The sequence below is a fragment of the Centroberyx affinis genome, unplaced genomic scaffold (assembly GCF_046629955.1).
Source record: "Centroberyx affinis isolate AG114_WGS23_722 - 3 ecotype Tasmania unplaced genomic scaffold, CSIRO-AGI_Caff_v1 ptg003351l_1, whole genome shotgun sequence".
Classification (NCBI taxonomy): Eukaryota; Metazoa; Chordata; class Actinopteri; order Beryciformes; family Berycidae; genus Centroberyx; species Centroberyx affinis.
The window spans coordinates 131,621-151,488 of NW_027281347.1; the positions used below are offsets into that span (position 1 = coordinate 131,621).

The 19,868-nt window shown below is 45.1% G+C and overlaps 1 protein-coding gene across 2 annotated transcripts in view; it reads left to right on the top strand.

Moving 5' to 3' along the window:
* kcnab1b (potassium voltage-gated channel subfamily A regulatory beta subunit 1b) overlaps positions 1 to 19,868 on the top strand; it is a 34,113-nt gene that overhangs the window by 4,833 nt on the left and 9,412 nt on the right. Inside the window, exons 1-7 of one of the 2 annotated variants that reach the window (XM_071538807.1) lie at positions 2,196 to 2,410; positions 11,824 to 11,867; positions 14,584 to 14,621; positions 15,553 to 15,632; positions 16,106 to 16,150; positions 17,069 to 17,113; positions 18,505 to 18,548. In XM_071538807.1, coding sequence (XP_071394908.1) covers positions 2,196 to 2,410; positions 11,824 to 11,867; positions 14,584 to 14,621; positions 15,553 to 15,632; positions 16,106 to 16,150; positions 17,069 to 17,113; positions 18,505 to 18,548 — 511 coding nt within the window. Of the gene's footprint in view, positions 1 to 2,195; positions 2,411 to 11,823; positions 11,868 to 14,583; positions 14,622 to 15,552; positions 15,633 to 16,105; positions 16,151 to 17,068; positions 17,114 to 18,504; positions 18,549 to 19,868 lie in introns of those variants that run through there. The other variant, XM_071538806.1, reaches the window with a different exon arrangement.

Here is a 19,868-nt window from a genome sequence, read left to right on the forward strand (position 1 = left end):
ACATGATTGCAAATGTAATTGCGGTGTAAAGAGGGCAAACAGTATACATGAAGTGGAAAGAGGGGGGAGCGAGTAAAATGCCTTGGAAGTAGTCCACAGTGAAATGAAGCGGGGCCAGTGACGTACGTGATGTTTAACACGCATGTAGGTTACTGTAATCAACCATATGATGCCACCTTAACATCCTGCCTGAGGCTTTTTTTCATTAAGTAAATAAACACATACACACACACACCAACTCAGGCTCAGCTCTCTTAATTGTGTTCAGAATGAATCTCCCTCTCTCTCTCTCTCTCTCTCTCTCTCTCTCTCTCTCCCTCTCTCACTCTCTCTCTCTCTCTCCCTCTCCCTCTCCCTCTCTCTCCTCCTCTGAGTGTGTGGCGCCATGGTGAAAAACACTGCAGTTCTTTCAGCCAGTCAGTCAGAGCCAGTAGCCTATACACACTGTCTCTCTTCCTCATTCACTCCCTGGCTCACTCTCCACACTCCACACACGTTGCTCCTCGCCTCCTCACTCCCCCTCTCCACTGTGCATCTGTCCTCTCCTCCCCGAAGCGAGGTACCATGCATCCTCCTTTCTCTTCCTTCTCCTCTTCGCTTGTCCGTTACCGTTCCGGGATCCCTTTATCAGACAGAGCTTTTTTGCTGCAAAGCGGGGGACCATAAGCCGTCCGGCTTCCTTGAGGACTTTGGGTGACGGGACGAGGTTGCCAGGTTGGAGGACAGCTGCCAGGAGCACCGCTGCCACTCCTGTTGGGATGCAGATCTTCCTGGGACCTTTTGCACGCTGTGTAACGCTGCTCGCTTCCCTTGAAGTTGCAGGAGGGCAGACATCAATCAGGAATCTCCTCTTGCCTCGTCCCTCTTTTCCCAGAGAGCACCGACAACTCGTTGTGTGTAAGAACACATGCATCAGTGAAGATTTGGCTGTGTGTGTGCCTGTGAGTGTGTGTGTGTGTGTTGTATGGGGATATAAATGCAGTTGTTGAACAGAGTTGAGCAGATTTGGATTACTGTCTGTGAACAGAGTATATCTGTTTGTAAGAGTGTGCTTTTCTGTGAAAGCATGACCCTAGAGGGTGTCTGTGATTACGTGTGTGTGTGTGTGTGTGAGAGAGAGAGAGAGAGAGAGAGACAGAGAGAGAGAGAGAGAGAGAGAGAGAGAGAGAGAGGGAGAAAGAGACAGAACAGTGTGGTGCAGTGTTACTCTCCTCACTCCAGGTGTTTGACTAAAAGGCTTAGCCGCGGTCGGAGGGCGAGAAAGACACACACACACACCTCCTGACGGCCTGACAAAAACCTCCAAGACAACCCTAAGAGAAAAGCGCTAGAGGGGCAGAGACAGACTTTGTAAACAGAAAAAAAAAGAAACGGAGAGATAAGCAGAAGGTTAGAAGTCTGACAGAAGGTGAGAGGGAGAAAGAAAAGTGGAGAAGATATAGGAAAAGGTGAGCAAGATAAAGCAAAACAGACACAGGGGGAAAAAGAGAGAAAAAGAGAGAGAATGACAAACTGAAAAACTAGGGCAGAATTGCACTGATTCTGCACATTAGCAGGCAGCGGTTGGGGAAGCTTAGAGATCTGAGCAGAAGGCGTTAAACTGGAGTAAATGACACGGAAAGAGAGGAGAGAGAGTGAGAGAGAGACAGAGAGAGAGAGAGAGGGCTTCACAGATTTTTCTCAGGTCAGTCTTCTTTCTGGACAGCAGGGAATTTCTCTCCTTTCACACCTCCTTTAACCCCAACTCCCCTAACCCTATCACACACACACACACACACACACACACACACTGCTTCTCTCCCCTGTCAGTGAAGTGCTTCATCGGACGACACTTTCCGCTAATGATTCAGTGCCTCCTCTCCTCCATCCCTCTCCCTCCATCTCCATCCTCTCTCACACTCTCAGGTGGAGTCGGAGCTGCGCAGGATCCCCGTCTCCTCTCCTCACACACTGACAGCTGTTCGCCGGTCAATCCCAACTGAGCAGGACCGCCGCCGCCGCTATGTCCTCTCTTGACTAGACATCAGCTCGAGAACCTCCAAAGCAAAAGGAGACCAAAAACCATCTCCCTGCTCCCCCCTCTCCCGCCTGTGATCGCTGACCTCAGATTAGTCCGACGACGTCAAACGCCCGAGAGTCCCGGGACCGACGGATACTTTGAGAACTCTTTGAGGCCCCCGTACCCACCGGCAGCCATGCAGGTGTCCTTTGCGTGCACGGACCACGGGCTGAAGGCCCCCCGTAACGGCGAGCACAGCAAGCAGAACGCCACCAGCCCCAACACAGCCAGCCAGGCCCGCGCCCGCTTCCGCACCGTGGCCCTGATAGCGCGCAGCCTGGGCTCCTTCACCCACCGCTACCACCACAACCTGAAGGAGTCCACCGCCAAGCTCACCGGCATGAAGTACCGGTATGTAGATGATGCTCCAGATGTGGGTTTAGTTTAGTTTAGTTTAGTTTAGTTTAGTTTAGTTTAGTTTAGTTTAGTTTTACAAATTCATAAAGCTGTCAACCATCTCTCCTCAAAATAAATAAACAAAAAACAAAATAAGTAAATAAAAAAGAGAGCAACATGACAAACAAAGACACAATTGAATTGGATAACAGAATTTATATGCCCTATGATTTCCTTGCCTTTTCCCCCAATGCATGCTGGGATAACGTCCGGCCCGCCATGACCCTGAAGTGGAATAAGTGGGTAAAGAAAATGAATGACTGAATGACTGCAGAATACCTTATGCTGGAAAATGGTAGGAAAAACAACAAGATACCTAACATGAGACGGGAGATTAAATAAATTGAAATTGCCCTGAGTGATTAAGCCATAGGAAGTGAGAGGTAGTGAATGGGTGTGTGTGTGTGTGTGTGTGTGTGTGTGTGTGTGTGTGTGTGTGTGTGTGTGTGTGTGTGTGTGTGTGTGTATGACTCTCTGTGTGTTTAAAGAGAGAAAGGCATTTTTACGAGCTGTAGATTTATTGGCAGTGTCAGTGTAATTATTCCACAGCTGATAGCTTCTATGGTTTATGGACTGACTGAGGAAGGTTGTTAGGGTTATACGGGTTTGGGAATTCAATTGCAAGTAAACTTTTAGGAGAAGAGATTCTGGTTATTTCTAGATTGAAAGTACAGATTTGACGCGTTGATGTGTTTTATGATGATTGAAAATGTAGATGATAAAAAAAAATGGTGCAGAGTGTTCCAGCAGCTCATAGTGACGACAATCTCTTCTGTACAGTATGGATCTTGAGGTGTGCTGCTGCAGATTGTGAATTATGGGTAAATAAATACAGTAATCATATAATACAGTGTTAAAAGACATTTCTGATTAACCAAATTGCTGATTTTTTATATTGTTCACTTTATTGCAAACAAAATGAGCATGGTTTTTCCGGTTTGAATTTTCATCAAAATTACCAAGAATTTGTTTGATGAAACTTGGGTAATTTAAGTCTTTCCAATTGTGCATTTGCATAAAATTTTCTTTTTTATTCTATTATTATTATTATTATTATTATTACTTATTACTATTTTAATATTCAGGGATATTTTTAGTTGGATATGCAGCTGATGGGAGGTCGATCTAATAATACCAAGAGTCCATCATCCCACTCATCTCCTATAATTAAACTTACAGATGCAGCACACTCCACATAACCCAATAAATCCCCACATACACTGTACTACCTCACCGCATCGAAGAGATAACGTTAAAGTTGAGTTTCATCTCTCAGGTCTCCAAGGCTATCTGTGCGTAGGAGCTTGTTCCATACCCCCAACGTCAGTTTGAGACTCCGACCGTGTTGCATGCAGTTTGAGATGATTGGCTGTGTGACTATACATTGTGCCCACTGTGACAGAGCAGAGCCAAGCAGCAGAGCTCTCCATGTGTGTCTGTGTGGGAGGTCTAACAAGGCCGGGCCAAGTAAACAATGCTCTCTCATCTCACTGAGTGGGCTCTTAACCCAGACCGCAGGAGCAAAATAGTAGCTTTCACCTCACTATTAACTCACTGGAGAGGGTGACATCATCACTTTCTGTGTCGAGAGAGAGAGAGAGAGAGAGGGAGAGAAAGAGAGAGAGAGAGAGAGAGAGAGAGAGAGAGAGAGAGAGAAGGGACAGACATGGATAGCGGGAAGGAGGGAAGGGGGAGAGGGAGTGAATAAGAAAGAACGAAAGAATGAATGACCGAAAGAAAGAAAGAAAGAAAGAAAGAAAGAAAAGCAGGGCATGCGGTTCAGCTCGCAGAAAAGAGGCAATTAGCAGAATCTGGGCAGATTGGATGCGGAGCAGCTAAATGTGATAAGGGTCTGCTTGTCACACAATCTCCTCTCGTTTCCATAACAACATTGAAATGGCCAACTCCAATCTGTTCACAATGGCAAGCAGGCCTGGTGACTCTTTTGTATCGACTGGCTCAGCGTTTACAGTAGATTTTGTCATTAAGCAAAAAAGATCAATGCTGAAATTCTGTCTTCCTTTTAAAGTCTCTCACTTCACTTTTCCTTAAAAAAAAGGATATTGCCTTAGAGAGAAATTGTTAGAGAAATCCTGCAGTGCTAATGTAGAAATGATGCAAAGCTGGGCGACTTGTACAACGCTTGCCGCTGTATGTGTGATTTGTAACATTATGATCTGCTCATCCTTGCAGCCCCTTGTAAAAACAGGTGGAGGAAGTTAGCAGCAAAGCCCTCTCCAAGCCTTTAGCAAATCCCCCATTTAAATCACACAGAGAAGCAAATATTGCATGAAAGCTCTCATCTGTCATTTCACCTCCCTCTGTTTCTCTCTGATTCTCTCGCTCTCGCTCTCTCTCTCTCTCTCTCTCTCTCTCTCTCTCTCTCTCTCTCTCTCCCTATCTATCTATCTCTCCCTTACTCCTGATTCAAAGCTGTACAGCTCAAATTGCTTTGGACACCATCTGACTGGGAATCTCTCTCTCTTGAACAGAAGCCAAATCCACAACTAAATCTGAGTTGGAAAGATTCTTTGAAGTTCTCTCTATCTGTGATGACAACTGGAAGCACTTTTTCACTGCAAACATGAGTGTGGGTGAGTGCGTATGTATCTGTATGAGTTTGTATATGTGTGTGTTTGTGGATGCGTACAGTACAGGCAAGTTTGTGTGTGTGTGTGTGTGTGTGTGTGTGTGTGTGGGGGGCGTTGAAGCTCCTCCTCCTAAGCCACGCTGGGAACATCTGAAGGCTTAGGAAGTTGAGGCATGAAGATGTAGTGTGCCGAGCAAGAGGGCACAAACTAATAATACCACCATCAGCTGCATTTTCAGTTGTCATGGCGATCTGAAAATAGTAGTATTCTAATTGAAATATCCTCTGGCTGCAACTTTCCAAGGCTGTTTTTTCCTTCTCCTTATCTCCTTAAAACAAAACATAGACTCACACCGCATTCATTCAGAGTGAAACATGCTGCTCTGGTCCCACAGACAAGGTGATGTAACGCTGGGTTTGTTGGCTTCACAAAATGTTCCGATTATTTCTGGTTCCTGGTGTGGAGCCCCTGGTTGCCAGTATTGAGGTCCGCTCTGTCATGAAGCACCAGAAGGCCTTTTGACAGTCCAGGAGGCTTGGGGATGATTCCGCTTGGTTGGTTCAGAGCTGCACTGCAGATGGGCATGCAAAAATCCCTTCTGTTGGTTCCTTGGATAGTGGCTTATCAGTGGCCAACAGAGATATAGCTGCCGTGTATGCGCCTGTCTGTTTGTGTGTGTGTCAATATTGAGGGTGTAATGTATAAATTAAGCATATAATGTGTGTTTTTGTGCAGACGTTGTGATAAGAGAAGGGTAGCAAGATGGGTTCATTATTATTCTGTCCATAATTTCAAGGTACTCCAACCTCCGCCACACTGTTTTTTTCCGCAATCAGTTGAAATGAAAGTTTTGGAGGAAGCGGCAAGAGTTCCAGACCCATTTATTTGGCAGAAGCCGCCCGAGAGCCATTGTCATCCTTGCGTTCATGGATGACTCTCCTATGCCTCTAGCTTAATGCTTTTAATTAAAAGTCCAACAAAATTCTTTTCTTCTTTTGGCAAGACCTTCTATTTAATCAACCATTGACAGACCTTAAAGGAAAATACTGGTGTTATTGAGTTTTTGCTCATCTCTATCATTTATCCTGACCCACCTAAACCTGTTAGGGGCACAGCTTGTCTCCTTAGATTGTAATTTAAAGTCTCATTACCCTCTACTGCTCAGGACCTCATTAGTTTGAAACTTTGAGACATGCATCATTGTCAATATAAAGTGATAATCTCTCAATGGGGCAGATAGGAAAGAACTTTCTTTTTCTGTTAACTTTGATAACTAGCAAGAAGTACTCAGCCTGGCCAAGGAGCTTTTCAATCCCAGCACACAGCTGCAATATAGTTTGCAGTGGAACACATTGCTTTAGTTTAGCATCAAGGTAGGTCTATATTTGTTTACCACTGGCCATTAAATAGGTTTTTACAAGATGTATGGAAGCTTATGTGATTGAGGATACAGCCAAAATCCCTTACATGAGAGAAACACTAAGCTTTCCATAGAAGCCTGCCGTTTTGACAGCTATAGTGGGAACTGATGTAACCTGTTCCTCTGTCTGCTTCACTGCAGAAAGATAACACTTAGATATTCTGCTGGTGTGGCGCTTCTCTGAATGCACCATAAATCATTATTTGCTTGGATGTTGCTGTCTGTGTGTTTGTGTGTGTGTGTGTGTGTGTGTGTGTGTGTATGTGTATGTGCGGTGTAGTTTGAGTGTGTGTGTAGGTGTGTGTGTGTGTGTGTGTGTGACTTTATATATGTCTGCACCTGCATAGCCTATTATGCTGCTTTCCCTCATATATGCAGTGGCTGGCAGTGTGTATCCAGCTCTCTGATTTAGCGTTATTGCTCACTTTTTCCATTATACATCAACATCAACATCACTTTAAATGAAATGGATGTGTGCTCCCACACCATTTACCACAGTTACCAGTGTTGGCAGTTCTGCGGTGATGTGTAGATCTAATAACATGAGGCAGGCTGCTGCACAACAGGAGCCCTAAAGCGTAGAGCTCCACTCAGCCTAAAGACTGAATAAGCCCCCAAAGATGAGAACAGGCCAATCCCTCACTTAAACGACCAGCACATTTTGCATGGGGTGCATCAAAACTTTAGTTAGAGTTCATAACTGCAATGTTTTTCTGTAAGCGTAATGGCTGTGTAATTGCATCGTTTTGCAGATGCAATTTCGGGTTTTTCTTGTTAAGTGAGTTTAGTTTACAAAGCATAATCACAAGGGATAAATGATTATTGCAAGTGATAAAACAGAAACAGAGAATGCTGCGTGATGAATCTGCGCAGTAGGTTGAAACGACTCTGCAAGACAATAGAAGGGGCAGATAAGGCAAGGCATCAAATTATCAGATACACTTTACCTAGGAAACTTTGTCTGGGACAAATCTGACCTAAAACGGCATTTGACCTGTCAGAAATGCTGTGTATGTCTAAAGTATGTCTACCTGTTCTGGCTCACTCAACTGCTCTGCACACGAAATTCCAAGCATACTGAATCAATGTGCTTCACATCTGCCCACATGCTTTTCGATACGAGATCAACCTACAGGCCGCTAGCTTCAATCATCTGTCTCTGCCTGAAATACACAGTTATTCCACCTGTGATTCTCTAACCATCAGTCTTTTTTTTCCTGCAGCACAATGCAATCCAAGGTCAATTTACAGAAAATAGGAAACAAGGTCCAAGCCTTTTGAATAGCCTGCCAGAATGCAGAAACAAGTTACTGATTTTATGTGCGAAAGAGGGCTATATTCTTTGAATGACTCACTTCATGTGTCATTTTTACCTCACTATTGCTTTTTTAGCTTTGCGTGTGTGTGTGTGTGTGTGTGTGTGTGTGTGTGTGTACGTGCAAATGTAAAAACTTGAAACAATGTCTACTTTGGCCCCGAGAAAAGCCAAAGCGTCCTTGTCACACAGACTGCAAGCCCCAGTCTTCTCCTATAGTCTTGCTTGGTTTCTATCCATCTGTCTGCGGGCCTGTCTCTCTTTCTCTTTCTCTTTCTCCCTCTCTCGCACTCTCTCGCTGTTTCCCTCCCACTGTCAAGAACAATTCCTCAAGATTCCACCATAAGGGCTGTGGGCTAAATCAGTGATTTTTTTCCCCCTGCAACTCCGCAGCTTTTCTTTTGGAGTTAATCTGCTCATTTTTCCCTCAAAGTGCTTCATTTCGCTCCTCTACTTTCTGCTCACCCACGCAGGCCCTTTTGATATACTTAGAATTCGACCCTTCTTCCCCCCAACCCCCCATGCGCTGAACGATTTGATAACAACATTATGTTTGCCATCAGGAGTGCAGTGGTAACCGAAGAGGCGGGTATTCTCTAATCCCACCGCCCATCAAGGTTGGCTTGTGTTATGTGTCACAGGAAATTATGCCGCTAGGTGGGCATGCTCAACATTAATCCCCAGAGAAAGACGAGTTTATTCTTTATTTATCCTTGGCTATACCATTGGGCGACAGATATTGATTTAAACAATCCAATATCAGCAAAAAAAAACAAGCAAATATAAGAATAAATATGCTTTAAATGCCCTGGTTTAAATCCCCTGCCCTGGTTTGACTTGGGAACCATAAAAATGCTCTCCAGGAAACAAATAATTCTCCTTGCAATGAGAGGTCAGTCTTCATTTTAGCACAATAAATCCGCCAGATGTTAATTTTTACTCCAAATGGGGATGTTAGAAAAACCACTAAGAATAGAACAAGCGACATAGCAGCTCGCAGGATGTTCATAAGTGGTGACAGGTTTGTGTGAGGGGGCGTCTTCAAATGACTCATTTGTCATTTTACTTCAAGGCTTCATTTGGGCACCATCCAAGCATGAGGGACCAAGCCACAGACACTGGCTTGCAAAGTTGTTTACATGCAAGTATGTATAGACAAGTTGGCCTTTAATTAGTGTGTTTTTTTCACCATTTAGAATATAATATACCTTTCATATGCACAAAGATACACTCACATATCTCATCCTCACATACAGTCTCACACTGACACACATACTCATTGCCCCGTTTTCCCTTTCTTCCTTTCCACATATACACCCATTCTCTCTCTAACACAAACTTGTTCATTTTCTTTCCTCTGTTCCCAGTGACATGTTGTAATCTCCTGAATCATTAGTTTCTTTGGCTAAGTGTCCCTGCTGGCACACAGTTCCAGACCTCTTATTGCGCTGCAGCAGGCTGCTTGGCTAATGATCAGGTATGGCCAACACTGCTGCTTCCTGACTCCCCACAAAACACTGGGGAGGAGAATATAGAAGCAAGGAGATGAAGGTCAGTTTTATTTTTCACCGGTAATTAAGGTAGCCTGCATGCATTTGAAGGAACGCGCTATTTTAACCTATGGAAGATTACCAAAACAAAGTTTACTTTTCTCCAAGGACAGCCAGCTTTAATTGGAAATGGAATGGGCCTGCAAGCTGTTTACTGTGCTGATGGTGTGTATGAATGAGCGACTGTAAACATTGGAAACAGTGTCAATGGAGACTGAGGGCAAATGTATGTCCTCGAGAACATGAGGACATGATCATAAAGCTCTAAACACCTAACACACACACACACACACACACACACACACACACACACACAGTCAAACTCAGACTTCAGTCACTATTACGCTTCTAACCTACAGCCCATCCCCCACACTTGCATGGATCAGAGCCCCAGTCCCACTCCATAATACATCAGAGAAACTGAGGATACAATATCCAAACTTCTCTCCACCACATCAGAGACAAGAATGCAACCCCTGAGTTGTGACTGCAGCAACATCTGTCTCCTTGTTTTTCTCCTGTCATGTTGTTATCAGTGCATTAATTACACAATACTTCAAAGAATCTCCATTTAGAAGGAGGAAAATTGAATCATTCAAAATATTTATATCAAAGCACTTTCATTTGAATGTTATTTTTGTGTGTGTCTGGGCTGCTCAGCTGAGCTGCTGGCTCGATGAGTGATGCATCCCCATGTTGGACACCTAATTGAATTGGCTGAGGGCGCCGTTAGATAGCATGGGGCTGGATTAGTCTGCCTGCATCTCGACTGGCATAGGCCATTAGTCGTCAGGCACAAGAAAATCACTGCTGGCATTTTTTTATGGCCTCATTTGTTGTAATGAGTAAACGTCTGCAAAACTGAGCAGAAGGCACACTCCCCAGACATAATTGGAGGTTGTTTCAGTGTCAAGAAATATGTATTTGAACATATTCTTCTCTCAGGATGAAGTGTGTTGTGAGCGATAGTCTTCTCCCAAAAGGGTGTGTGTGTGTGTGTGTGTGTGTGTGTGTGTGTGTGTGTGTGTGTGTGTGTGTGTGTGTGTGCGTGTGTGTGTGTGTGTGTGTGTGTGTGTGTGTGTGTGCGCACGCGCGTGCATGTGGCCTTGGTGTTTCTGACAAACGAATATGTCTCAATTTCACAGTAGTCGCTTCCAATCTTTTCCTCCGCCAGATGACCCTGGCTGCCTGTCCGGCGCTCCACAGTGCACTAATGCATTCTGGGACAAAGCCTATCTATCCCCCTGTCGCCATTTTCTTTCACTTGTACATACATCACGCCTATAGCGGCTGGAGGGAGAACAACCTGCTTTTGTTGTTGTTTTTGTTGTTCTTAGTCATTAAACGCGAGCGAACGCCACATGAGCTCTTCTCTCAGTTGGACTTGACACTCTGTGGCACAGATTGCAAAACTAGATGTGAATTAGAGATCTTTGACTCTCAGCCAAGGGAGGTAACCTATTATGGGTATGCAACTCTGATGTCTTACTCAGTCTTCCATGGTGTTAATGAGGGTTGAAGGTACGGCACAGATCAGCTGGATGCAAATTAGCTTCCACCGAAAAGCTATACATCAGGGGGTGTACAGCTAATAAGTAGAGGGATGCATTAAGGACGGAGAGAGAGAGAGAAAGTAAAGGAGAGAGAGAATGAAAGTGTGTGTGAGAGATAAAGTAAGAGGGAGAGATAGCTTGGGAAAAGCTGATATGATACAATAGTGCCCTCAGTGCCACACAGTGAGTTGCAGGGTTGTCTACATTTTATGGAGAAGACAATAACAGTAAAACGCCCGAGGACTGAAGTGCTCCCTGCTGTAAGACGATGTTGAACACTCCGACTATAAGAAGAGGCAACTGAGTGAGGAATAAAGGGAGAAACAAAGGGCAACACTTGTCAAAAAAGTTGTGTACCAAACTTCTCACCGCTGCAGCACACACGTTAATTGGATTTGGTCCTTTTAGGTTATGAGTGCAATATTCTTTGGAGTCTTTGGAGGACCTGTACACTCCTCCTCCAGAACAGGCAGGATCCATACTAAGGCTGTAATAGATGGAATAAATTAACTCTCCTCCCTATGCAGTAATCTCTCAGTTCTGATTCATGATTGGAGGAGTGACATGGGTGACCCTCACATTCAGTGATTCTCCCCCCTGATCAAACATGAGAAGAACTATGAAGCTACCAGTCACCGTTATTAAATGCTGTGTGCCGCGATTACAATTGATTTTTTTTGCCTGTAACCTTGGCTCCACAACAGCAGAATTGTCCGTTTGTTGTGCTATGTCAAAGTCTCAAGAGGTTTGCCTCGCAAGATGTGAAAACAACATGGATTTTGGCTTTGTTTAGGGAGCAAAATCTTTGTGCGTACACGTACTAGAGCAAAACACAGTAAGCCTGGTCATTGCATTCATATTTGACTGATGACACTGTGAGCCTAAACATTGCTGGTTTTGTTAATCTCATTAGGATGTTCCCATGTTTTTCTTCTATAGGAACCTGGGGAAATCTGGGTTGCGTGTCTCCTGTCTTGGGCTCGGTGAGTACTTTTAATTAGCATTAGATGATTTCATTACCAAGTGCAGCCTCTACTCAGCTCTCTCCAGGTGTTGAACTAATGTCTTGTGGCCATATTTGTGCGTGTGTGTGTTTGTGTGTATGTGTGTGTGTGTCTGGAGTGGGTAGAAAATGTGGAGCCAGGGAGCGAAACGGAAGAGAATAGTGTTTTAGATTTCATTATATCATTTCACCCCATTCTAAACCTCATGCATCTTTCATACGCATGGGGAGTCATGGGGGACAGCATAAAGCTATTTGCAGAGTGTTAATAATCTCCTTGTTAATATTTAATCAATGGTACTGAATTCAGCAAACAAGTTGCTCAATTATCACAGATATCCAAAGCTCACCAGAGGGTAAACACTCACACTCGGTTTGATGGGATTGATTTATTTAATAAGCCTTGTCTGCGTGTGTGTGTGTGTTTGTTTGTGTGTGTGTGTGTGTGTGTGTGTGTGTGTGTGTGTGTGTGTGTGTGTGTGGGAACGATGCAGCACTGGCCAGACCCAGCAGACACTGAAGCACATCTAATGATGGAAGATGTGTGAATTAATCATCTCTGTAGTAATTTAAAAAAAATGTAGCCACAGTCTGTTGGGCAGCAGGGTGACAGAGTGGATAGGGAAACCACCCTTCATCTGGAGGACCCAGGTTCAAGACCCCATGTTGTCAGCAAAACCCTGATTCCTACCAGCTCTCCTGGTAGGGTGCTTATCTGTAGAGGGGGTGAGTAAGAAGAGAATTTCTCTGTGGGGATCAAAACAGTATCACATTAGCATCTATATTTGATCCTCAGCGGGGATTTATCTTTCATTGTCTCAACTGAATAATCTAATTTTAAAAATCGGGCAGTAGATTCATTCATTGGATTTCACTTGCTCGTTGCCATCTTGGAAAAAGCCAGCTGAGCCTACACAGACCTTACTAGATAGATTACATCTAATGGAGGTGACTACAGGTTTGACACTAGCATTACATTACTTGCGACAGGAAGAAGCTATAAAAATTTAATATAAATATAAGAATTTTCTGGAGAACAAAACTGGGTTGAGGCCGTGCTATTTGAAGGAAGAAAGGAGTCTGCACCTGTTTCTCTCTATACTGTATATCAATGGAGTGTGTGCTTGTATGGCCTATGTATGTGTGTATTTATGCATGTGTGTTTGTGCTTGGCAGCTGTAAGACTAGCAAGCCATAAGAAAAAATGTGATGTTTGAGCTATAGGCATTTATGAATGTAATAACTTCATAACTGTTAACTCTGATTGGGCCACTTTGAGCTGCTGTGGGCCAGAACAAAAGTCCTGCTCATCTTCTCATAACAGCAGTCCCGTGTGCACAGCTGCACTCATTTTTTTCAGTGTGTACTCCAATATGTATAAATATTAAAGTTCGTCTACATATCTGTGTATCTGCCCCAACCGCTTTGAGGCAAAGAATGAGAAAAAGAAATGTTGTGCTAAAGAATGAAAGAAGCTGCTTCAAAACAAAGGTAAATGAACCTGAATGCCCCGGGCCAGCCGTGTACATTAATTCTGAGGTGCAGCTGCTGAAATGCTGAGAGGAAATTGAGGGCATAAAGAGAATAAACAGAAGCTGGAGTACCTGTCGGCAGAGAGCAGCAGAGAGGACACAGACTTTTGTTTGCTCTAACCACAAAGCCGGTTGATAATGGTTGGTTGTGACAGTTACAGAGGACCCAGGCAGTGTGATGGCTCTGTAACAACAAACACACTCACAGACACAGACACAAACTTACACACATGCAAGCCTGGCCACACAACGCATGCACAGGGGCATCGGTACATACTGGAAAACACACAGCGGCTTGAGTACATGGAGAAACATACAAAACGACACACTTAAACACTTAAAGATCCAGTGCAATGATTTCAACTCGGTCAGGAAGATCTGGAAGATTGGTGTTTATTTCTAACATAATGAGCATAGCTTTTTTGTTCAGCTTTTGATGGTTAGATGGTACAAAGCCTGTATGACTGAGTGAGAGTCTGACCTTTTCTATGATTGTGCCTCCACTGCCTGCCAATATCTCTGTCTTTGTGGAACAAATATCCAGTGTGACACCCAGTAACAGTGGAGACACAGAGATTTTGGCAAGTAGCTGGCTGGCTATTGTCTGACAGACTATGGGACACCTGATTAACTATGCATACTGTCGACCAATCAGAGCATTGATTAAAACCTGGGTGAAGGTGACATCATTTACACCAGGACATAGAATGGAATTCTAAATCTGTTGACAACGAGACAGAGAGTTTTTCAAAGGGCGTAAGCCAAATTTCCAGTTATAATAATTTGGGTAACTTTATATTAACAGGTCTTTTGTTAAATTATACCATGAAAATGAGACGCGCAATTCTTATTGCAATGGACCTTCAAACACAGTAAACACAACAAACTTAGTAATATGATGATGATCACATGGCACTGAACCTTAGGCAGCCTCTCCTCTTCCAACATATCAACACTCAACCCTGACATTTGGCTGTGATGGTTTTAGGGCGTGGGCGTTGTGCCGTGTGTCCATGCCAAAATGTCAAATTAATAATGAATGCATGACTAACCTGGCTCTGTTGGTGGACGTAGGGGATAGTAGGGAAGTAGAAGCTCCTGTATGTTTTCTGTTGTGCATGTTTGTTTGTTCCAAAACTTTGACTTTGACGCTTCCTTCAACAGGCACATGGGTAACGTTCGGAGGTCAGATCTCAGATGAGGTAAGACGTGATGTCAAGTCCGTCATGCAACCATCACAGCTAATGACACATGAGCAGACAAGGCATTTCATTATTTCAGACCACCAAACATATCCAGTAAGCAGGAAAGTTAGCGTTGATGTCTTCGCTCCCATCTGCAGCCACTTCACAGCGTCCATTTTGATTTACTCAAGAGCCCAAGTTGCCCCAGGGGACTCGACACACCACTATTTTGTAGCCCTCGTGGGTACCATTCAGTTTACCTCAACTGGGGATGCAAAATGGTGCGAGCGAGAGTAGACCACAGAGATGATTCCAGTATCGTGTTCCCAATATCTCAGCGGGACATTCAGCCTCTTGCTTCCTGTTGGGTCTTCTGGGGCCAAGTGGTCATGTCTCCTTCACTGTCACATGTTATTATGAGGAAGACCTCCTCCACCGTGTTGTCAGTGCCTTGATCTGGCCTTGAGGGGGAAAACACAGAATTGGGGACAGCTCATCACTGCCTGATGACCACTGGGACTGATGAGGGCATGAGTAGAGGATAAACACAGACACACAAACGCAGACAAAACACAAACAAACTGGCATACGCATAAACACAAACAAACTCAAAAAAAAAAAAAAACAGCAGCCAGAGAGAGAGGGAGAGCAGGAGAGAGAGAAAGTCATCACGACAAAATAGGCCTTCCCATGTACAACTCTGAATAAATTACAGGCATAATAACTAGGTCAAAGAAGGATGGGAATATATGAAGCAGTAAACAACTTTAATCTCCAAGGCAGCAGCGCAGATTCCTGGTGATGTGTATCTCAGCTGCAAACTGATTTACTCCTCTTCAGCCTCTTCTGGGTCTCTGCAGGCCCGTCCTGTCTGAAGCGTAATGTGGGTAATGTACAGTCTACAGCACACCGACGTCCCTGAGGAGAAATCTGTCTGTGTCTGTGTCAGGTGGCAGAGCAGCTGATGACCATCGCCTACGAGAGCGGGGTCAACCTCTTCGACACGGCCGAGGTCTACTCCGGGGGGAAGTGAGTGACGTCTCCGCTCTGCTATCCGTCTAACCTCCAAGCCGCACTGTTCTGCTCCGGTCGGCTCCGCTCCCACAGGGACACAAAATGTTAACAAGGTTTAGCCCCAGACCGGAATTAATTCACCTGAGGACGCCAAAAATGAATGGTAGTCGTGACTCCTCGCCGATTTACATAATCTTATTCATCACTGGAGGCTCCCCATTTTGCCCAAAGCTCAATCCAACTTTATAGACCTGGACGTTGTCTTGTTGAATAATGGAGGACACGCTGCGGCTGTGTGGCGATGAATATTAATTTCAAGGTTACCAGTGAAATTGAAGCGCACAATACGACAGGAATTTATTCTTTATCTTTTGCTCATTCAGATTTTTAATCAGGCAGATAAAAGACGCGCTAACACGCTCCCACTGCAATGACAGCCTGAGATCTAATCTCATCACCTCTTTGTGTTTTTTTTTTTGTTTTTACAGAGCAGAGATAATCCTGGGAAACATTATCAAGAAAAAGTGCTGGAGGTAAAGTATGGTCGCTTGACAAAGCCAGAGCTTCTAAATATGTTCCAAGATTATGTGTGTGTATGTGTGGATGAGTGGGTGCACGAGCGTGAGATGCATTTGCTTGCTTATGCTCATGTGTGTCTTTGCATTTGTGTGTATGTGGTGTGTGCAGAAGGTGGAGTTATCACTGTATCCATCTCATCGATTTTAGCCTGAAGTTAGTAAATGAGCGCTAATCCAACAGAAATCTTCCTTCCCATCCATGATACCAATCCATTATCTAGATATGCTGCTGTAACCATGGCGATCAGAGGAAAGTTAACTCATCTCCATGGTTTACAGTTGAAGCTACAGTATGCTGGTGCTGGTGCATGTGGGCTTGTGGGCAGCCAGCACTATGGCAGATATTGATTTCATACATCTATACTGCATGCACCGCCGCGCGGCACTTCAGTCATAGACTCCGTTATGTGCATCACACTCCTCAGCAGCTCATGCCAGCTCTCTGCCTGCCTCCAACTTCAACTTCAACTGTGGATCCGTTTAAATTATTAATCGTTCAAGCAAAGGGGATTTTATAGCGTAGGAGCTATCTTGTTAGAGTTCAGAAAAAAGGGTCCCTGTGTGATTCTTCATACTGGATAAGCTGCATGTCTGAAAAGTGAGTGAAGCTCCAGTGTAGCCTCTCTGTCAGCGCCCACCATGAAACTGCATGATGTTGGCATAAGGTCACTGGAGGACATTTCTCTCTTCATCACCTTTGATGAATAAAAGAAAATACATGTAGATGTGCTTGCATGTGCACACACACACACGCAACGCGCACACATGCAGACACAAACACACACACTGTTTGAGAAGAACTTGAGAAGAGAGAAGTTGAGAAGTTCTGTTTCTTTTCATGGCCTTTTGATGTGTCTGTCTGTCTTCCCTCAGGAGATCCAGCCTGGTGATCACCACAAAGCTCTACTGGGGAGGAAAGTAAGTGTGCGTGTGTGTGTGAGAGAGAGAGAGAGAGAGAGAGAGAGAGAGAGAGTGCGTGTGTGTGTGTGTGTACCTTTGTATTCAGCATGTGCGCGTGCACGTTTTCCCTCCTCAGATGTTCGGGGTGCCTCACTAACACGCTACAAATTAAACTTTCACCTCCAGCCATAGAGCATGAAATGGGATAAAGCCTTGGAAACCCACAGCCTCAATCTGGAGGGGGGGGGGGGGGGGGGGCACTCAAAAGATCAGTGGGATACATACCCCACCCTCCACCCACCCCACCCCACTCTCCACCCCTCCCTCACTCCCTTCATACCCTTCCTCAGCCTTCTTGCCTTGCTGCCAAGAGTCATAGCTTGTTCTACTGTCATGCTGAAGTATGCTGCTCTCAATCTGCATTAGTCACATTCCCTTCGTCTTGAGGCTGCTACTGAGGGAAGCTGGAGATGTAGATCAGTGCATTCGCATTCCTCTCATGTGACGGTGGAGGTATTTTGTCTGATGCAGATCAGCGGTGTATGGGGCCTGGGCGGGCGCGATGGTGTAAATTTAATCTCACCCCATCCTGAGTGGCCCATATCGCCAAGGTACCAAATCTATCTCCATGCCGGATTGGATGGATTCAGCGAAAAAGAACTGCTTAACCACCAGCTGAGCAAGCTGTGACAGAGCCTGAGAGGCTTGCTGAGCATCTCGGCACACAAACAGATATTTGCACACTTATACTCTCTTCTCTCTCTCTCTCTCTCTTTCGCTTTCTTTGTCTCTCTCCCTTGCACAGCAAGCAGGAGGACATAATAATACCGAGGAGGGACAGCATGGTTTAGCCCCCGTGCTACTTTCTCTTTGTGTTTGTAATATCCATTACCCTAAGCAGGCAGGGAGATAGCAGGATGGAGGGAGGCGGAAAGAGAGTGTGAAATGAAGCAAGGAGGAGACAAATAGCAGGCAACTGAGCAAACTGGGGAACAGTGGGGCAGAAGGAAAGGAGAGAGGAGGCATAAAGTGGAAAAGGGAAACGCAGAGAGTTGGGGTAAATCAGAAAGTGGCTGAGCAAATGTAGGTTGGGGCTACTGACAGATCTTTGAGGGCTACTGACAGATCGCTGGGGGCTATTGACAGATCGCTGGTGAATAACACACAGTGGCTTAAAGTGCCTGTTTGCCCACAGACAGACAGACAGCACAGTGTGTTCTGTAGCTGCAGGCTCACTGCTGAGCGCTGCGTGTGTGTCTGTTCAGTGATTTGTAGGTAGTTTGTAACACAGGCTCTTGCTTGACATGTTTAATGATCTGTTTCAGTTCGTCTGTGGGAATGTATGTGTGTGTGTGTGTGTGTGTGTGTGTGTGTTGACCCCCCCTGACATGTTTCCCCTCCTGTTGCAGGGCGGAGACAGAGAGAGGGCTCAACAGGAAACACATCATTGAAGGTAACAGGTCTATTTCCTCGCCTCCGCTTTGTCCTTCACATCACCCCCATCACTCCACGGCCCGCTGCACTCCAGTAATCTTCCTCTTTTATCTCTCCGCCTCCCCCCTCTTTCTTCCCGCCTCGCCTCTCTTCCTCCTCTTTGATTTTTCTCAGCATGTACATGCAGCTGAACATAAAAGTTGTCTTAGCCAACACCACCTCAAACGCAGACGTCTGAAGTACAGTACATGAAATTTGTCTTTTAGCTTCTTATACCTTTAGAGGTTTCTTTCTAAGAAGCCGTCTAAGAAACAACAGACTTTGCGTATCTTCCCACCTGCGCTCTTCTTTCCTCTCCTCTCTTCTCTGCTTTTCCGCTTTTCTCCCATCTCCTATCCTCCCATCCCCTTTTCTCTCCTCTCCATTCCTCTTTTTCCTCCTTCTTCCTCTCCTCTCCTTTTCTCTCCTCTTTTCTTTTCTCCTCCCGTTTTGTCCAGTTATCTCCTCTCCTTTCCCCTCCTCTCCTCTCCTCTCCTCTCCACTTTCCTCCCATCTCCTGTCCTCTCATCCCCCTTTCTCTCCTCTCCTCCTCCCATTTTGTCCAGTTATCTCATCTCCTTTCCTCTTTTTCCTCTCCTCTCCTCTCCTTTTCTCTCCTCTTTTCTTGTCTCCTCCCATTTTGTCCTGTTATCTTCTCTCCTTTCCTCTTTTTTTATCTTTTTTCCTCTCCTCCTCTCCCCTCTTCAGCCCTCTTTTAGAGGTTTTGGGGAAGAGGCTTTCACCCTTGCACAAACTTATAATGACACAGCGCTCACATACCCTTGGCCCAATCCAATCCCACCTTCACGACCAACTCAGCATCCGGTCCACAGCACAATGCACCTCCAGCAGTGACTCAGCTCCCTCACACACATTAACATTCACTGCAGCACTCTCTAACTTTCCCCCGAAGAAGAAGAGTAGAGGAGAACACTTAGAAAGGAGTGGGGGGGGGGGGGGGGGAAGAGGGGGGAAGACACAGGGGTGAAGGGAGGAGGGCATTGCCAATTAGCTAAAGCCCAGTTGCCCTGTCCAGAGGATAGATGGCATCGCTGAGAGGTGCAGTGTCCCTGTCACCACTGGTGTGGCACATGTCACCACAGGCTAATGAACTGGCTGAGTGAAACATCTGCTGACACCATCTTCATCACTACTGGTGGTGGGCGTCACCGCGGGGCCATCAGTGAATCATTTGATTGGTTAAATGACACTTGTTGACAGAGCGCATAGCACAGCAGTTGTTAGTGGGTATGATGGGGTGTCAAAACTTTATGATCAATAGCAGAGAGAAGCACTGATG